The sequence below is a fragment of the Protopterus annectens genome, chromosome 1.part1, assembly GCF_019279795.1.
Source record: "Protopterus annectens isolate FY-2018-M chromosome 1.part1, PAN1.0, whole genome shotgun sequence".
NCBI lineage: Eukaryota > Metazoa > Chordata > Ceratodontiformes > Protopteridae > Protopterus > Protopterus annectens.
The window spans coordinates 1,780,137,260-1,780,158,415 of record NC_056726.1 but is presented as its reverse complement, the minus strand read 5'-3'; the positions used below and the strand labels follow the sequence as shown (position 1 = coordinate 1,780,158,415).

The following is a 21,156-nucleotide window of genomic DNA, read 5'->3' as shown; positions in this document are numbered from 1 at the left end:
AGCCTTAAAAGAGACCAGTCCTCGGCAGCTTCAACAGACCAGGAGTCCGATGACTCTGAGGCATGCCCGTATCTGCTTATGAGGATTCAGATGCAGAGGAATCCATTTCCTCTGCCACCCCTCCAGAGGATTTTTCTTTTGGTGAAACCTTACATACTTTGAGAGCATTTCCACTGGGAATGCCAAGACTATCCTCAGTCGAAAAAGAGAAGCAGAGAATTCCTAGATTTGCCACAGCACAGGCCTTTAGCAATACCCCCTGTCCTGGAAGTTGTTGATGATGTTTTTATGGAATCCAGTCTTAGTCCTGCTACTTTACCTCCTGCCCCTAGGAAACCAGACAGGTACTACAGAGTACCTGACACTCACAAATTTCAAGATTCCTGCTGCTGACCCAGAGATCGTTTGCCAGGGGCCTAAAGGTATCAAGGCAACTACAGCCAAGAATCTCACCCCTTCGGACAGGGATTCCAGAGCTTTGGACAGATGGGTTAAGAAGGTATATACCTCTGCAACTCTTGCTATTACGGCATTGAATTATCAGTTTCACATGCTGAAGTACCAGCAACATATTATGGAACTTATTAAACAAAAAGTGGCTACCTTTACAGACTTTGAGGAAATAAAGAATTGCAGGAGTTTAGGCACTGTGCAAGCCAAGTCAGCAAGCATACCTTGCAGTGTGGCTTTGACGCCCTAGAAGCATTTTGCCAGGCAGCAGTCACTGGTTCTGTACTGAGAAGACATGCTTGGCTCAAGGAGTAGACTTTGCCAGTCCATGTCAAATCATAATCACTAGACCCTCCTTTGAACAAAGACAGTTTGTTTGGCACCAAAGCAGAAGAGATTCTTAAAAAGATGGAAGTAAAAGCTAAGTCTATGCAGACTGTTAAAGAATTCTTACAAGTGCAACCCCCTAGATTCAGTAGGCATTGCCATTCCAAACACTGGTCCTTTCCAGCCTCCTCCAGGCCATCTCAAGCCAGACCCAGGGGAAACAGACCAGCCAGACTACAGTCTCAGGGTATGCAGAGATCTAAGCAATGCAGTGCCCCCACCCCCAAAGCAAGGGAGTGGTAAGCCACCTCCTTATGGAAAAAACAAATCAATGACTTCTCTACTCCACTCCCCATCCCTGCCAATTGCTGGTGTCCCTAGGAGGAAAACTTGCCCTTCATGCAAAAAACTGGATGTCCATCACACAAGGCAGATGGGGTCCTCAATATTGTATCCCAGGGGTACAAATTTTATTTCCACTGACTCCCAACCCCAAGAGGATTCCCAGACCTTCCTCCAAATCAGTGGGCAGAGGCTCAAAGCCAGGTACTTTACCTGCTCTCCATCAGAGCTATTCATCCGGTTCTAGTAGAACAGATAGGTCAAGGATTCTATTCCAGACTCTTCCTGGTACCCAGAAAAGAGGGCTCTTGGTGCCCAATCCTGGATCTTTCAATTCTCAACACCTTCCTGGTGGTGCCAAAATTCAAAATGCTTACCCTGCAACAGCTTCTACCTATGCTAGCCAAGGATGCCTGGTTAGTCACCCTAGATTTAAAAGAAGCCTATCTGCACATCCCTATAAGAGAGTCATGCAGGAAGTATCTACGTTTCAGGGCCGGATCTATGCATTATCAGTTCTCTGTTCTTCCCTTTGGCTTATCCACTGTGCCTAGAGTATTCACAAAATGCCTGGCTCCAGCCATTGCTTACTACAGGCAGAGAAATATCCAAATTTACCCGTACTCGGATGACTGCCTGATTCAGGCGGACAGTCAGGAATTGCTGTTGCAGCACCAGACATTTGTGAAAAACCTTCTCACTTCCTTGGGGTACACCATCAACAAAAAGAAATAAAAACTGGTACCCAGTCAAAAGATTGCATTCCTGGGAGCAAGCTTGGACACAACATCCCAGATGGCATTCCTCAATTCAGAAAAACAAGTCTGACAACCTACTTCAAACAAATGGCCACCAGAGCCCAGCTATCCACAAGAAAAATACTGCAGGCCCTAGGGTTCATGGCCTCATGTATACTGCTAATTCCATATGCAAGATCGCATATGAGGAAACTTCAGTGGTACTTAAAAAGTCTTTGGTGCCAACATTCTCAGGACCTGGAAACAGTCATTCTTATCATACCCTGTCCAAGGCCAGAGTTCCTTTGGTGGGCAGAAGCATGCAACCACAACAAGGGAATGCCCTTTACTGAACCCCACGCTGCTCAGACCCTAACCACAGATGCATCAGACTATGCCTGGAGAGCACACATGTACGGCAAATGCATTCAAGGCCACTGGAGCCCAAGCCAAAGTCATCTGCACATCAACCAAAAAGAGATGCTAGCTGTGCAGAACACCCTGACAGCTGTCAGATCACTACACTTTCCAGGACAACTTCTAATAAAAACAGACAACACCACGGTTATGTGGTACATCAACAAGCAGGGGAGAACCCACTCTTACCCACTTTGCAGGTTAGCCATGGCCCTGTGGAACACAGCCTTGGACATGCAAGTCCATCTGCAAGCTCAATTTCTGCCAGGCAAACAAAACTCACTGGCAGATGACTTAAGCAGAAATCTCCTAAACTCACACGAGTGGCAATTGGAGCAGCACCTTCAACCTTCTGATTCAGAAATGGGGGACACCAGAGGTAGATCTCTTTACCTCCCCCTACAACCACCAGCTCAGCAAATTCTGCACCAGGAATCCTCACAGTAGGGCCTGGAAAGTGAATGCCTTTTCTTTTCAGTGGGTAAATCTCTAAATCTATGCCTTTCCCCCTTTGCCCCTTCTCTCAAGAGTATTACTAAAGATAAGACAGGACAGACCAAGGACAATTCTGATTGCCCCGGAAAGGCCACGCCAGCACTGGTACCCACTCCTGCGCAGCCTGTCACCGGTGCCACCCTGGCACCTACAACAGAACCCAACCCAGCTCTCTCAGCGGGAGGGACAGATTTTGCATCTGCAATTGCAAAACCTAAATCTTGCAGCCTGGCTTATTCCTTGAATTCTCCCCCAGGAACCCTTAGTAAACAGGTGCTGAACATCATTCTTAAGCCAGAAGACCCAGTATAAGAAAAGGTACTGCTCCTGGATTCAATCTGAAAGAGAGGACACAACTGTGCCCTCCCTGCCTCAAATCCTGGATTACTTAGCAGATCTACTCCACAGAGGCATGTCCTTCTCCTCCATTAAGGTACATGCCTCTGCCATTTCGGCTCATTACAACATGGAGCCACCTCTCTTCTCGCACCCTCTTATCAAACAGTTCCTGAGAGGGGCAAACAACTTAAGGCCCCCTAGGAGAGCACCCACCCCTGCTTGGGACCTTAACTTTGTACTGGAAAAGCTCACGCTTTCCCCCTTTGAACCTGCAGCCTCAGCAGAGTTAAAATTCCTCTCTTGGAAACCAGCCTTGCTTCTGGCCATCGCTTCAGCTAGAAGAGTGTCTGAGCTAATAGCACTTATGGCTGTGGAACCCTTCATTATTTTCCATGCTGACAGGGTTTCCCTTAAGACTAACCCTTCCTTTATGCCTAAAGTGGTGTAGGGCGTGGCTCTAAACCAATCCTTCCATTTGCCAACTTTCTTCCCTAATCCTCAGAAGAAAGGGGAAAGGATCCTGCACTCCTTGGACGTGCACAGACAGCTTAGATTCTACCTTGATAGGACTAAGCCCTTCAGAAAATCTGACCAGTTACTAGTCAGCTTTGCAACATGGGCAGAGGGCAAGGCCATTTCAAAACGAACAGTTTCCAAATGGATTGCATCCATTTCTGCTACAAGCACCATGGGAAAACAACCCCTCAGGGGGTCAGAACACATTCCACTAGGGCAACTTCTACCTCTACAGCATTTCTCAGAGGAGTCTGTACCAGGGACATCCTGGAAGCTGCTACCTGGAGTTCTGTACACACCTTCAGCAAGCATTACCACCTGCCTATCTTTTCCAAATCCAGGGCAGGTTTTGCAACAGCAGTCCTGCAAGGCATATTAGCCAGCCCTAACTCCTCTCGACTGCCTCCACCCTTCTTCAGCTTTGGGAATCCACCCAAGTTTGATGACTGCAACAGTGAAACACGAAGAACCATAGTACAGTTACCATAAATGTAAATATTTGAGTGTATTCACTGTTGCAGTCCTGGTTTCCCTCCCTCCAGCCTCCTGGTTTCTCTCTCTCTCTCTCTCTCTTTCTCTCCTCTTTGTGGCTATTACTCACCCCTTTCAGGGATATTGGTATTTACTTTTTACTGGTGGTGTTTTCTCCACCATAACTTAGCTCCCTATTTGGGGGGCTCCTGACATTTGGGGCAAGAAAAACTGATGTAATGGTGTCGGCTGCCTGTTTTTATACCCCTGACGACCTGACATCAGTCCTGGAGTGACAGCATCTGATGCAGAAATACTAAGTCTCTGGTATTCGGGCCGACTGAGGGCTACCTGCAGGCAGATAACCCAAATGACTGCAACAGTGAATACACTCGGAACATATACATTTATGGTAATTGTACACAACTGTACTTTCTCCGATGCTGTGGCCAAATTTCCCCAGTGTAAATACAATCTCCATTCTCCCTTGAAAAGAAACCTCTAGCCTGGTGGGACTAACCCCAATTAACAAAGGATAGTATAGACAGAGAAATAGTGCAGATAATACAAGTCAAGAAAATGTATTACCTGCTGTAACTGCTACCTCACTCACCTGGAGGGGGGTTCTGTTAGGCCCACAGCAGTGCTGGCATCTTCTGGTACAAAGATGTATCACTTGCCTATAATGCTGTGCTAGCTTGTGCAGTGTCAGTCAGGGACCTTCTGCTGTGAGTATGGCACGCTTTAGGACCTGCAAGCTGGTCTGCTCCCTACCTCTTGACTCTGACTACTGGAAAATGAATGGGTCAATAGGGCTTCACTGGAAGGAAGGAATGAGCCATACACCCTTGCCTTGCCCAGGGATGCTCAGTTTTTGCCCATTTGGAATGGATGGACTTTTTGAGTAAAGGTAGTTGTGCCATCAGGCAAAGGTCCTGTGAGGGTGGGGAGGAGGGTTCATAGGTTGGTACTAGGCTATCGGCCCTAGAGCCTATACAAGCCTAGCCATAACAATTCCCTGGATATTTCTTCCCACACTATTTACTTCCCTGGACCCCTGTCTAGCAGGGTGACTGACGTGATCCCCAGGGTGAATTTCCTTTCTCCCATCCAATCATCAAGGTTCCTTTGGAAGAGGGCCAAAGAGGCGCTCTGATTGACATGTATGGGCAGTCTATTCCAGAGTCTGGGGAGTGTCTGGGTCAGGAACCTATCCCTCCAGCATGTTTTGTTTATTGTGATGACAAGATTTAGATCCCTGGAGCATGTGGCTCTAAGGGATTGGGATTTCTTTAAGTGTAGCATGTCCAGTAGCTCTGGGTTTGACATGGCCTTGTATGTTAAGCAGAGATCGCCTTGGAGTAGACGATATGCGACAGAGTATAGCTGGAGTTTTTTAAGGCGGTCAGCGTAGGGCATCTGCTTTAGGCCTGAGATTCTTTTAGTGAGGTATTTCTGCGGCCTTTCCAGTTGTTGCAGATGTCTTGAGAGGTACATACCAGATGGGGCTTTGTATTCTATAATGGGTCTAATGAGGGATGAGTACAGTGAGACAATGTATATAATAAAAAAAAATTGTTAATACCAGACTGTCTTTATCTTGGATTTATTGAAACAAGTTTGTATTGCAAGTGTCGCCAGCAAAAAAAAAAAAATCTCCATTGACCCCTTCATTCCTTGAAAAAAGGCTTGCTTCATCAACAGCTGAAAGTAATGAAGTGCTGTGAAAAGTAATGTCTGCTCGCAACTCCTACAGTATTACCCGGTGCTACCAACCATGTCTGCATTTCACTTCACATTACCCAGTGCTACCAACCATGTCTGAATCTCACTTCACGTTACCCAGTGCTACCAACCATGTCTGCATCTCACTTCACGTTACCCAGTGCTACCAGTCATGTCTGCATCTCACTTCACGTTACCCAGTGCTACCAACCATGTCTGCATCTCACTTCATGTTACCCAGTGCTACCAACCATGTCTGCATCTCACTTCACGTTACCCAGTGCTACCAACAATGTCTGAATCTCACTTCACGTTACCCAGTGCTACCAACCATGTCTGCATCTCACTTCACATTACCCAGTGCTACCAATCATGTCTGCATCTCACTTCACAGTCACCATTTTGGTGGGCTTTGGAATCATCTGCAGGCAAACATACGTTTCTCTGCACCTGAACCCCTCTTAGGTGAAATCAGGCTAAATAATTTCACCAAGCAAATTATACCCTCCTAAGGGATGGCATAAATAATTTCCAAGCTCCTGTTCCCACAGATGGCATTGACAACTATACTGAGGTATGCACAAATGCCCTGTGCAATCACTTATACAATTGTATTGACACTGCATTACCTGATGGGATCAAAACAAGATCCTCAACAAAAACAAGCCTCCCGTGTGTGTGTGTGTGCGTGTGTGCGTGTGTGCGTGTGTGTGTGTGTGTGTGTGTGTGCGTGTGCGTGTGCGTGAGGGGGGACATGGCTTGGCTTGCTATTCACACTTAAAAAACACAATAATCCTATAAGATAGTTATACAACAAGAGGAAGAAGTTGCTGTCTAAGAATAAAAAAGAGAGATCCCAACACTGGAAGAATATCCTTCTCTGCTTGAACAAACAAATAAGACAACTTGTAAAATCTCTAAGGGCAACTTCGAAAAAAGTTTAGCAACCATAGCTAAGGATAGCCATTAGGCATTCTTCAGCTATATCCATAACCTTAAAGGTAGGACCCATACGTGTGCTGAACTGGCTGTGGATGGCATCACGCACACTGATCCTGGGAAAATAGCTAAACTATTAGCTGACAGGTTTGGTGAAAATTTCATCCCCTGTCCCCTCCAAACCGTATGCAAAGCATTCCCTCTACATCTTCCCCACTTTGTATATCCAAGCACTAGTCATTAATGCTGTCTCCAAGGCCAAACCACAACCTTTGTGGGAGCAAATGACATCTCTGGTTGCATTTTAAATGGTCTAAAACTTGAAGTTAGCAACTCCATTGGTTACTGTCTTCAGTCAAACAGCTATACTTTACCTCAGTAAATGTAAATTAAATCACTGAACTGCATGCCTGGATCTCTCATTATGCACCAGATATTGTTGTTGTTATTGAAACATGGTTAAAACCTCATAAAAGACTCAGAAATTCTTCCCCCAAGATACATCATCACTACAGCTGACAGGATAAAAAAACAAACTGGAAAAGTAGCTGTCTTCTAACCTAACACTTAAGAAGTTTCTTTTCTTCAAAATATCTGTCCAAATACAATAATGCTACTTATCTCCTACATAAAATTAAATGGCCACAAACTTTTGTATAATTTTTCTGTATATCCCTCCTGAAAACCTGGAAAGGTTCAATTCAGCATTTTTTTAAGCATTCTAAACAACCTTGCACGACTACTTAGGAAGACGGCAAAGGCTAACTTTGCCCTTTGGCTTACTAATCAGTGTAGAAATCTTATGCAAAATGGAGACGAGGCATGGAAAGAGTGTCAGAAACTTAAAACTCCACAAAACCTTACCAAAAAAGCAAGTGAACCTTGATCAGAATACTGTTCTAAATTACAAAATAACCATAGATATAACCACAAAAAAAACTTGGTCATCCATTAAATAAATTTTGCACCATGAGTGTACATTGCCCTTAGCCTTTGTACCAGTAACTCTCCATTAGAAACCACCACCAAGTTTAAGTTGTACTTCACTGACAGTTTAGCTGCCCTCACCAACAAATCCTTTTGTGAGTCATATCTACCCCCATCCACTAATAATCTACCCTCTCACTAAAATCAGTTGCTATCTCCTTCATTAAAAAAATGTGTATGTATGTATGTGTGTGTGTGTGTGTGTGTGTGTGTGTGTGTGTGTGTGTGTGTTTATATATATATATATATATATATATATATATATATATATACATGGTTCAACTTGAAAACATCGAAATTCATATGGTCGAGACCATATCATCGAGTGTTTAGAACATCGATGTTGTAAAGGGGAAGAAAAAGGTAAGTAAAAAAAGGGAAAAAGTAGTGTTTCTGCAGGGCAGCAATGTGCCCTGCACACTGTATCTGTGAATGTGCCATCTCTGTGATGGCACTGCAGACAGGGTACGGGAAATCTCCCGTTTAGCGCTTCTGCATATAGCGCTAAAACAGAGATTTCCCTTTACCCCACTGTAGTGCGATCTCAGAGTTGGTATATTAAAGTGTGTGTGTGTGGGGGGGGGGGGGCAGGTGGGCAAAGCCCCCCTGCATAAAATAGTTTTTAGAGGGTTTTTCTTTTTTTTCGTTCCCTTTGAATCTTCGATGGTTTGAAACTCGATGTTCTGGTCTCGATGATCAAAATTTCGATGTTTCAAGCTTTCGATGATTCAAAGTGGAACCATATATATACACACACACACACACACACACACACACACACACACACACACATAAAATCTAGCTATCTATATATATGTACAGTGCATATAAAAATTTTACATACCCTTGTTAAAATGCCAGGTTTTTGTGATATAAAAAATGAGACCACAATAAATCATTTCAAAACTTTTCCCACCTTTAATGAGATCTATAACCTGTACAATTCAGTTGAAAAACAATCAAATTTGTTAAGGGAAAAATATAAAAAATAAAAAATGGTACAATATGCTGGTTGCATATATGGACACCCTTAAACTAATACTTTGTAGTGTGTGCACACCCTTAAACTAATACTTTGTTGAAGCACCTTTTGATTTAATTTCAGCATTCAGTCTTCTTTGGTAGAAGTCTATCAGCATGGCACATCTTGACTTGGCAATATTTGTCCACTCTTCCTTGCAAAAGCACTCCAAATCTGTCAGATTGCGAGGGCATGTCTTATGCACAGCCCTCTTCAGGTCACCCCACAGATTTTCAATTGGATTTAGGTCTGGGCTCTGGCTGGGCCATTCCAAAACTTTAATTTCCTCTGGTGAAGCCATTCTTTTGTTGATTTGGATGTATGCTTGGGGTCATTATCATATTGAAATGTGAAATTCCCCTTCATCTTCAGCTTTCTACCAGACGCCTGAAGGTTTTGGGCCAAAAGTGACTGGTATTTGGAACTGTTTATAATTCCCTCCACCTTGACTAAAGCCCCAGTTCCAGCTGAAGAAAAGCATCCCCAAAGCATGATACTGCCACCATCATGCTTCACCATGGAGATGGTGTTCTTTTGGTGATGTGAAGTGTTGTTTTTGCACCAAACATACTTTTTGGAATTGTGGGCAAAAAGTTCAACCTTGGTCTCATCAGACCATAACACATTTTCCCACATGCTTTTGGGAGACTTGATGGATTGTTTTGCAAATTTTAGCTGGGCCTGGATGTTTTTCTGTGGAAGAAAAGGCTTCCGTCTTGCAACCCTACCCTATAGCCCAGACACATGGAAAATACGGGAGATTGTTGTCACATGTAGTACACAACCAGTACTTGCCAGAAATTCCTGCAGCTCCTTCAGTGTTGTTGTAGGTCTCTTGGCAGCCTCCCTGACCAGTTTTCATCTTTTCTTTTCATCAATTTTGGAGGGACGTCCAGTTCTTTGCAATGTGACTGTTGTCCCATATTTTCTGCATTTTTTGATGACTGTCTTCACTGTGTTCCATGGTATATCCTATGCTGTGGAAATTTTTTTGTACCCTTCTCCTGACTGATACCTTTCAACAATGAGATCCCTTTGATGCTTTGTAAGGTCTCTGCAAACCATGGCTTTTGCTGTAGCGTGCAACTGAATAAATGTCAGGAAAATCCTACTAGGACAGCTGAACTTTAATTTGGGGTTAATCAGAGTCTCTTTAATTGATGGCAGGTGCGTACCCAAGAAGACTGAATGCTGTAATTAAATCAGAAGTTGATTCAACAAAATATTAGTTTGAGTGTGCACACACAACAAAGTGTTAGTTTAAGGGTGTGCACTTACGCAACCAGCGTATTGTACGTTTTTTTATTTTTTTATATTTTTCCCCTAACAGATTAGTTTGTTTTTCAATTGAATTGTACAGATTATAGGTCACATTAAAGGTGGGAAAAGTTTTGAAATTATATATATATATATATATATATATATATATATATATATATATATATTATCCAAACTAAAGCCCTGCTCACCCACTGTAGATAATTTTCCTGCAGAATATGTCAAAAGTGCTGTTAACACCATTGCGTGTTCAGGCTCCATCCTTATAAACACATCAGTGCAGGAATCCTATACTACCATCTGGGAAAAATTCCATCTCATCCTTTTCCAGAAAGGTGGTACTTTTACAGAGATATCTAATTTCAGACTCATTGCCTTCTTATCCCGCTCTCAAAAAATATTGGAAAAATGTGTCCATAAACAACTACTTCAGCATCTGTAAAGGAACAGTTAGTAACCGATGTTCGACATGGTTTTAGACCTGCTCAGCTAACTTTTATATATAACAAAAATAAAGCCAGGGATAGAGGTAAACTCTTATCTTCCTTATTCTTAGACTTAACTAAAACATTTTGACACTGTCTCTAACAAAAACTTCTACTGCAGCTGTCGACATTGGGTGTCCCACAACCTGCTCTTCAATGGTTTAATAATTACTTGTCAGAACGCTACCAGGCAGTCAAAGCAAATTCTACCCTTTCCCCTTTTCTACCCATCATTACAGGCTTACCACAAGGCTCTGTCTTTGGTCGTCTTCTGTTTAATATATTTTAAACAATTTTCATAATCCTATACAACAAGCATCTCTTGTACAGTATGTAGGCGACTCCATCTTTATCCACGCCTGACACAGTGTAGAAAATTTAGAAAACATTACATAACATGCCTTTAACTCTATTGAAAAGTGGCTTTGTAACCACCAACTCCTTCTTAATCCAAAGAAAACCAAACTCCTTTTATTTTTCCCCAAATCACTTACCCATGAGAAAAATAACTTCAAAGTCACATCCCTAAGCAATACACGAGATGAAATAGTGTCCCATACAGAACTGGTGGGCGTTACGATAGATGACAACCTCATATATGACCTCCACATACAAATCAATATAAAAAACATGATACTTGCATATTATCGCAACCACATCTACCTTTACTTACGTATTATCGCAACCACTTTTTCAACAGAAGAAACGGCTGTTTTTGAAAGCCGTACTCATGCCGATAAGTTAGAGCTTGGCGTGCAACATGTAGGATTTCCATAAAGAAGTGCCGCTTTCGACATGTCAAAGGTAGGAGTACATCTGTGGCCATGTGAAACAGTGAGAAGCTTATATACTTCTTTGGGGGTTTACAGCTGTCAGCATCATTGTGGTGGAGCAGGAGTTTTTCTTTTCCGAAATGACAGCTTACAAGTGTTACCGACAGTGAAGGTTTTCAACAATCCTGCCTTGTGGCAGGAAACCACACATTTTATGCGGAGAACAGCACCCACACAAACAAAATAAGATTTGACACAACAATTTGGCCATTCTGGGAAAAGCTGGAGAGTTGACAGGAGTGGCGGCACTCCTGTCTTACTTGTAATGCAGTTGTACTTAACGGTTCTGAAACATACTGTGTACCTCCACTGATTATGACATACTTTTGGACCATTTGTGTACATTAAAAGCAACGTTTTCTGTCCCTACGTGTTTCTGCCAGTCTTGCACTATTTATATATATATATTTTGAGTGTTTTTCAGAACATTTGTCGGCACAACTACGGCTTGGAAAACAGTCGTTTCTCTTCCTCCACACGTGGTTGCGATAATATGCAAGTACCGAAAAAAAATCACAAAAAATCTAGGAATGCTATATAGAGCTAAAACCACCAGTCACTCTTGACTAATCTCCAGGCCACCCTAAAATCTCAACTAGAACAGTGTTACAACAAGGTAACTATTTGCAGCTCATACAAGTCCCAGAACACTGTTCTGCACTAAAAACTCGGTAAACTGGTTAGAATTAGCAACCAAGTAAGTTATACCCAACTTCTCTTGTATACGAAATTATGTGTTTAATCTCACTTTCTTCCCAGCTACGAGTACAATTCTCTACCTCCCAAGTTGCCACCTTCGATCTTCTGACAAAAATCTACTTGACGTCGATAAGCTTTACAAAAACTGCAGTCAAAGTTTGTATTCACCATGTTTAACAAAAGTCTGGAATGTAATCCGTGCACCAATCAGGGCAACATATAACATTCATTTATTTACGTTGTGACTAAAAGAGTTTGTCTGACGCTTGGCTTTGCACTTGCTGCTCTCCTGGCTAAAATTTCCGCTTCTTCTCCTTTAATACCAATGTACAGCCTGTCTCTCCTTTTTCTTGTTTTTATTTCTCTTACTCTTAATCTTGTTTTTACTCATTATTTCTCCTTTCTCTGTTATTTGTGTTACCCCTAACAAATACTTTTCTCACTCTCCCCTCTCTTCCTTATCCACTGTTTGAATGTTCTACTCTGCCATTTGCTTTATAAGTGAATAATAAACTCTCGCACTTACAACATGTCAACACCTTTTAATGCTATATGATAATGTATTTATCTTGTTTTAATGATGGCATATGTATATTATTCTACATGCCATATATGCATTAATATTTGTATTAATCTATGAATTTACAGTATATTGTAATATGATGTCAATTTTCACCCGTGTGTATGTATTTTCTTTTTTTTTTATTTGTAGAGCTTTTTTTTCCTGAGCCTCCATTGAAAACAGATAAAATTACTCATCTGAACTTTCCAGGTAAACAAATGAATGAATGAATGAATGAATAATTCTGTCTAAGCTTTAGGACAATAGCTTAGGAATGGGCCTGTATGCATACAGCTGTACCAGTTTTAGTAAATGGTTGTTTGTAAGATATTGGAGTTTATTCCTCTGCCAGTCAGTGTATACTGTATAAGCAGCACTAACTTAGATTACTTTGTCAGTGCAGCAGGCAGTGATGAGTCTGGTTCTTCAACTGTAGTGTAAGTAGCCAAGAGCCCTGTTGTCATTTTAAGGAGGCTAATCCATGCTAAAGGAATAAAACTGAGAAAGTCACTTAACCAGACAATGCTTTTGTGTCACCCTTCAAAAGGACACTTCTGACCAGTGGGCTTACCTGGTTAACACATACATTTAAAAAGTGGCTTATTAGGCCTGTAATGCCTATTTCAAAAGTTTTATATGCCATGGCACTTTAAGGCTGAATGTTGAATAAATTTTTAAAGGTGGGCACTTCATTTTTCTTCCTCCATAATTAAAAAAGATATCTAAATGATAATTCTGTTTTAATTCAGCTGGTATTTTTGACCCTGTCATAGCACTGCATCTTGACTGCAAACTGGCAGAATCTGGGAGAGAATTATGAATTGTTAAACATGACATCACTATCATGAAACCGCATTTGTTAGTGTTTTGGTCTTACCCTGAGGATCTGGAGAGGTCAGGCTTGCCTTCTTACTCAAGATGATGCTAATCTGGCTTTAAAGGCTGTTGACTGAAAGACTTGCCACTGGAAAGGGCTTATTTACTTTAACATTATCAGAGGCTATTCAACACTGTGATACTGAGAGAGGATACAGGATTAATTAGTAACCCAGCCATTAGAAGAACTGAGGGGGGGAGGGTGGGAGTGAATGCCCAACTTCAGTTTACCCATCCTGGGATGCAAAAGCCATGCACCATTAACCTGTAGCAAGCTCAGTTTACTTTACAGGAGGTATGGCATGACAGTCAGGGGTGACAAGGGTGCAAACTGGCAACAGAGAAGGGTTGATAGCTGGCAGAAGAGAAAAAGAAGATCATCAGCCTGACGGAAATGATCAGGAATGACTTGGTCTCTTTCCAGTCAGTGTTGAGACAAGGGACTTTGAAACAATGACAAATGGTACAGTGGTGATATGACATGGTAACCGGTGAGGAAACTCTGTATTCCTCACCCACAAATCCCTTAAAATGACAGTTTGAAGAGAGTGTTCATAGATTCACACGAATGGATGTTGGAAAGAGCATTCTTTTAAACATCATAAATGGTGCAGCCTAAAGCTAGATGTGTTTGCATCCTAAGTGAGTTTCCAGTTCTTTTGTTTCAGGATACTACGCATGGGGTCTTCTCAGTAAATGCTTTCTTAATCAGGTGGATCAGGAGTTTCTACATGTCTTCCCTTCATCAGGTCTTATCCCAGAAATTATCCTAAAAGCAAAGACTAGTGAAGGCAAGATGTTCCAAATGTCAGCAGAGAAAAATCTGTAGCACTACACTTCAGGCATGGATTCCAGTGGGATTTGAGATTATTGCACCCAAACCACATTGATGCTACACTGTTGTTTATTCTTGCCAGATGTTTTAACTGTCCTCATGGAAGCAAAGGGGCCTACCACTAGAAAGTCGTATTTGAGTGGATTAGAGTGACACATTACTCTGACGGAAAACCAGTAGATACTGACTCCTTCCCATGATTGAAATCGTTCAATATCTCTGACTCTTTTTTTTTTTTTTTGGTAAGACATTGCCTACTTTCTGCATCCCATTGAATCCCTCAGATAATTCTTCATTGGTGGCATAAATCTTTCAGTTAATTCTTAAAGGGTGCCTTCCACCTGTGGTTACCTAGGTTTCCAGTATCTGTGGCCAAGGACCTAAACTTTATAAAAGAATAAACTTACTGTGCTTCCTTTGAACCTGCCAGGGCAGCTGCATTGAAATACCTGTAAAGCTGTCTTCTTGCTGGTAGTTACTTCGGCCATAAGGATCTCAAACTTTAGGGAGCCTTATTTCTTGCTTCATGGAGACACGGTATCCTGGAAGACAAACCGTGCTTTCCTGCCCATGGTGATTTGTGAATTACTGCTTAATTAATCCATCCATTTACTTTATCTGTTTGTAACCAGAGAACAAGGGAAAGGGAATTTTGCACACCATGAGTGTGTATGGGAGAACTGAAATGTTACCACTTCAGGACCAAGGACTTCAGACAGACTGGCTAGATGTTTGTTTTCTTCATGCCATACAAATGCAGTAACACTGTGACTATGCAGTCACCTTCTGCAGTGGTAGGTATAACAATACTTTAATGTGCAATTCAAGGCACATTCTGCTGTAGTGGTCAGCTACTACCGTTTAGTACCGTTTGTAAGAATGGCTTTACTTGGAGGTTTTTGTGAAGCTGTTGGCTGGACTTTCATATACACTTTCTCTAAATATTATAAGATGGATGTCTTTTCTAAATGTTCGGTAGACTTTGCCACTTTTGTCTTAAACTACATGATATGACCTGGGTCAAGGCAGTACACTTGTTGGTACTTACCTCTTCCTCATCTGCTGAATGCTGTACAGCAGTAACTACATGCTTGATTTTACTGTTTTATGTGTTAGTAAGGACTTGATTAGTAAAACTTGTTTTCAGTGAAGTCCAACTATATCTTATACCATATGACGCTGGTTCTGTGGCCAGTCCACACCTACCCAGTTAAATGTAAGTAAATAAAATCAAAAGCTGCAGGTTCAGAAGTAGTACTGTAGTAGACAGCTGCTTGTGGGTCGACAGATTACAGGTCATCTTCTAATCCATGTGTTTAACCCAGTGGAATATCCAGTAGGACTACATGGAATCGAAGTTTTGTATCTGTGAGTGTTTGGGTGAGAGGGCAGAGGGTGGGCAAAGCTGCTTACAGGGTTTTTCAAGTGTGTACCTAAAGAGGGGGAGATAAAGTGCAAATTCCCTTTTAAATTGCTCTTTCCAGGTCCATTTATTGCTGTAGTTATAGGTCCTTTCTCATCCTTAAATTGCTGTTGTGTCTAGCAAAAGCGTTATCCAGTGAACGAAATGATTTCATGGTAACCAATTGACATGTTAACACCTGCTAAAGTGAGTCCCAAAACAAGAAGCCTGAATGGCCGAAAACATGGATATGACTATACTGTCTGAGATGGCCATTTCTCATAATATTCCTTTTTCTCAATATTATGGTGATCTTCCATGAGTTGGTGTAAATAAGTTCTGGGGTGATGTAAGGGGGCTTCCCCTCCTACAGGAAAGAAGTTTTAAGGTGAAGAGTAGTGATTGAGATTTGCTCTTCTGCACTTTTTATTTTCAGTGTGTCTGCACTCAACATTTTGAGTGCCGACATTTCATTAAGGAGCTGGATTTCATTTACAGTGTTGTGATTTGCAAACATGAACTTTAGATACAAATTTGACATAGATGTTGAGAAGTGGCCATAGAGTTCAGATATGACCTTTAGCTTTGAATATTTGAACTTAAGTATACCACATAGTGTATATAACTAATATATTCAGTTAATTAGCCTCGGAATAAGCAAAATATAGTGAATCACAACATTTTGACATCATGTAGAATTAATTGTTATGAACATTACAGAGACTGAGTCACCCCATTGGGAGGAGAGGAGGCAGGTTGTCATTGAAACATGTAGTGGTATTTAAATAATATTCTAATCTTATTTGCTCCATGGCATAAAGGGGATAAAGCCCTGTGATCCAGATTACTTGGGATTAACTAGCATTAAACAGGCCAAGTGGGGGTTAGAATGTGTGTCCAGTACTGGCTTAGGAAGGGAAGCAGCCTGGTCTGCTGCGTGTCTGACACCCAGCAGAGGCTGCTTGTTGCAGCAGACAGCCGTAAGTGCATAGCTGTCAGCCTGCATTGGAGCAGAGGTAGTGCATATGTGGAAGTGTACATGCATGTTTCCCATCATTGATAGCACTTCTGCCTGGTGATGCTTCCATGAGGACAGTAGGGGTGAGGCAGGTAATAACTCTGATGGCTGCCTATTTGGCGGTCTGGTAAGACTGGTTCTCATCCAGTGAGACAGATACACTGATTAATTAGTGTGACAATGATTAGAAAGTACAAGGAGGAAATGGGCCGACTGCCCCCCAACACCAAGAGCCAACCTTGCAGCAAAGAACAATTCATGAACGAAGGCCTGATTTTTTTTTTTCCTGGTTGGGGTAGTACAGAGCAGCTGCAGTCATCCTCATACCCTTACTGGGGATTTTTTGCATACTTCATTTTCCCTATCCCTTCTTATCCGAGACAGTGTTTACTCTACTGTAATAATGTGACCTCCAGTTCTAGTGCTGGGTGCTTGTTTCCACACATTCAAAAGAGCTCAATGCAGCTTCCATGCTGGTAGGACTGGCAGTCTGTCATGACTGCACACTGCTTTTGTGCCTGTCCTGTAGTAGGTATAGCTCAACAGTGAGACCATGTTGCAAACCCCTTCCAAGGATAGGTGCGCCTACCTCAGCTGCCCACTTCCATTTCTCCTCACCAAGATGGGTCACCTTTCTTTTCTGAAAAGAGAATATTTGATTCCTGTATTTCTGGTGAAATGTTGCTCCTAAATCAATGTAGCAACTTGGAAATGCTCTTCCCCTGGATGCTTGCTTGCCTATTTACTAGATTTTTTTTTTGCTTGTACTGCAGCGTTGTGCATGTAATGCGGTCACTTACTTGTGCAAGGAATTGTTCCTATGTTTTTTGGTTTATTTATTCTAGTTTACTTTGCCCCAAAGACAGCCTTAATGGAAACTGGTCCTTGAAAGCATGCTGACGAAAATGGCATATTGAACAGGTTGAAAAATGCAGTTTTGGCCTCTTCCCTTCCCCCACCTCCAGTGTAAACACCAAGGTTTTACTGCAAGGTAAGCCACAGAATCCAGAGCATGAGGCCACTTTTGGTAGAAAAAAATGCTTTGCATGCTTAGAGAAGCCATTTCTGTTAATATGAAAGTTAACATCGCAAACTGATGTGAAACACCTATTTGTAACCACATTGGCATCTCCTGTTAAAAAGACTGGCCCACAAATTTTATTTACTAGAAGGTTCATTTACCTGAACTACAAATTCTATCCATTCTGCCTCACTGTTTTCATACAGCACTGTCTCTTTAAAAAATATAAATAAGTAAGCATTGTAGTGGTCTTGTGAGACCGTTGTCTTGAAAGAGTCCTTGTGTCTGATGTACTGAGTGAGCAGCTGTTTCAGGCAAAACTCTAAAACCGTTAGAACTTCCTCCTTCAGGGCACAGAGAGAGGGAAGTGGCTAGTAATAGAAGAGAGTTTACATCTGTGTGCTTCTTTGCTGAGGAAAAGATGTGCCAGGCTGATGAAAAATCGTATCTTTAGGTTGCCATTTTCATTTCCAGTACACTTCTAGAACAGACAAATTTTGAATCATGTGCATTAAAAGCTGTCCCATCTGTTGTGCTCTGAGAACATAGTCCCTGTTCAGATGTTCAATTAAATGATATGTCATAAAAGCAAGAGCGGCATGGCATTCTAGTGTAAAGGTGACCTGTTCTCAGTCATATATGCCTGAAGGGCAGTGTTGGTTATTGATTGTAGTGTTGTCAGAATGCAGCATTTGCATTGCTTATGTATTCTGTATCTTAAAATTTGATGGCAATCTCCCTTCTGTTTCAGAAGGTTCTCTTGAGCAAATAAGTTGCCATCCTCTTGGATACCTGTCTTTGCCAATAGACTGTTTAACTTTGTCAGGCAGCGTTATTCTGTCCCCACCCACAAAGCACAGTTACAAATTAACACAGATGAATAAGAAGGTACCTGCACTGGTTTAATAAAAAGTGACACGGCAGAAGTCATTGTTGCAGATGTTCAGAGCATAGTTCTCAACCTGGAAACATCAAAAATCTGGACAAAGGCTCATGAAAGGTAGGCACAAATGGCTAAAAATCTGGACACTGATTAACATAAAATTTGCATGCATGCTTGTGTAACCCTGCCCACTCCAATAGAATTGTGGGATACCAACATTCAAAATGCAAATTGAAGAACAGACAAAATATTAAAACAACACAAAATATAGCTAGAATAATAGTGTTTTATTTATATTAACATGCTGTCATTTCATCATAATGATATACTTTTTGTAATCAAATATTTAGTCTTGCTGTCCTTAGATTGCCGATTTTCTCCATAATTTCAGAAATATTTAAGGGTCCATACATTATTAAATAACTAAACTAATACTATACAAAGATTCCTTGATCACTATTTAGAGAGTGGCACTTGAAAACATTATATTTTGAAAAATAAGAAAGTGCTCATCTTTCTTATTCTCTGCTATGATTTTTATAGACCAGGACTATGATTTTTTAGTGTTTAAGGTTGAGTAGTATGTAGATATACACACACACACTTGTAAAAGCTAATGAAAGCATCTGAAGTTAAGTCTTGACTAAATGTGCAAGCTGACAAAAACAGGTCGAGGTAGCAGGTCCATTTAGAAAATTAATATGGAAAGGGCTCTTTTTTTGCAAAGTCGGTAAGATGAAATACAGCTGGGGTAACAGGTATCTGTAATAGTACTATAGTGTGACATAAAATTACAGCTCATCCCAAATAACCTTCTAAAACTTATTATACAAATCTGTTGAAATAAATGGGTTTAGCTAGGCATATATGGAGTAAGCTACAGAGTATGAATTACTTTTATTTGGTTAATATTTTGTCCAGTACAAGGGCACAAAATGTCCCACCACCAGACACATTCATCAAATTAAAAGGGAGCCATAAAAGAATATAATCCTACCCAGTGTAACTTTACATTAAAACTTCTGATATAATGCATTTGGGGAATATGCTTTTGCCCTGCACCTTTAATTCTGTTTTTTAATGATAGATGACACGATGGTACGGCTGTAGCGTTGTTACCTCACAGCAAGAGGTTCTCCCGTTCAATTCTCGGCATGGCTTGGGAGTGCCTTCTGTGTAAATTGTGCATGTCCTCCCGGCGGTTGGATAGCATTAGAAAGAGATGCGTGCGTAAATGGGCGTGCCTTCATTGAAGGTTGGGCGTCGAGCTGGCACCTCGGCGTTTCAGAAAAAAATCTACTGCCAATCATTAGCGGACCGGAGTTCCGCTGTGGCGACCCCTTACCGGGAAAAAGCCGAAAGACAAACAACAACAACCATAAGTAAAAAGACACACAGTGGGGTGGGGATTACATTTTTCCTCCTTCCCTTGTAAAATATTTGATTTTCCAGTAAATTACTAAAGAATAATAAAGTCATTCAATAATAGGTTCATAGGTTCATACTAGGCTATCTGCCCTAGGGCATTTATAAGCCTAGCCAGAGTGTGTTTGGCTTTCGCCACCCATTTTAAATTAATTTTGCTATGCCCTTTTTCGAGGTTAGTATACTGTGCCTCTGTCTAACAGTGACACAGAAGTGATACCCGGGATAAACCTACGATCTCCCATCCACTCATCAAGATTCCTCTTGAAGAGAGTCAATGAGGGACTCTGCCTAACCTGGACTGGGATTTTATTCCAGAGTGAAGGGAGCCTCTGGGTTATGAATCTGTCCCTCCAGCATGTCCTATTTATTTCAGTGCTGAGGTTCAAGTCTCTCGAGCGTGTAGCTCGATGGGATTTGGATTTTTTGAGGTGCAGCATGTCCCTTAATTCCGGGTTGGACATGGCCTTATACGTCAGGCACAGGTCACCTCTGAGCAGGTGGTATGCCACTGAGTAGAGTTGGAGTTTCTTTAACCGTGCAGCATATGGCATCTGTTTGAGCCCTTTGATCCTCTTGGTGAGGTACTTTTGGGGTCTTTCCAGTTGCTGCAGGTGTTTGGTAAGGTACATCCCAAAAGGGGCATTGTACTCGATTATGGGCCTGATGAGGGATGAGTAAAGAGGCACGATGACCTCCCCTAATCTAGATGTGAATCCCTTCATGATTAGGTGGGCTATATAAAATGTTTTTCTAACCACTTTGGCCACGTGGTTGTCAAATGAGAGATTGCTATCAACTTGGGTCCCCAGGTCCCTAATTACTTCTTCTGTACTTAATGGATTACCACCTATGTGGTAATTTGTGGGCACTTTGTTTTGCCAAAGGGGATGACTATACACTTTTGGCGTTTAGCTTGAGGCCATGGCTCTGGCACCAGTTGTCTGTTTCTATGAGGCCCTTTTGGAGGATGCTTGTGTCGGCTGGAGAGTCGATTATGGCGACCAGTTTGCAGTCATCTGCGAACTTGGTCAGCCACAGTCCTTCCGTGTTGGCCTGTACCTCCGAGAAAT

The 21,156-nt window shown here is 41.7% G+C and overlaps 1 protein-coding gene across 3 annotated transcripts in view; it reads left to right on the top strand.

The window, feature by feature from the left end:
• Positions 1 to 21,156, top strand: part of AHDC1 (AT-hook DNA binding motif containing 1) — a 1,805,436-nt gene that overhangs the window by 470,153 nt on the left and 1,314,127 nt on the right. For 2 of the 3 annotated variants that reach the window (XM_044084484.1, XR_006366341.1), the window contains exon 2: positions 12,774 to 12,833. The exons of the other annotated variant lie outside the window; for it this stretch is intronic. In XM_044084484.1, the coding sequence (XP_043940419.1) occupies positions 12,774 to 12,833 (60 nt within the window). The remainder of the gene's footprint in view (positions 1 to 12,773; positions 12,834 to 21,156) is intronic. 3 annotated transcript variants of the gene reach the window in all.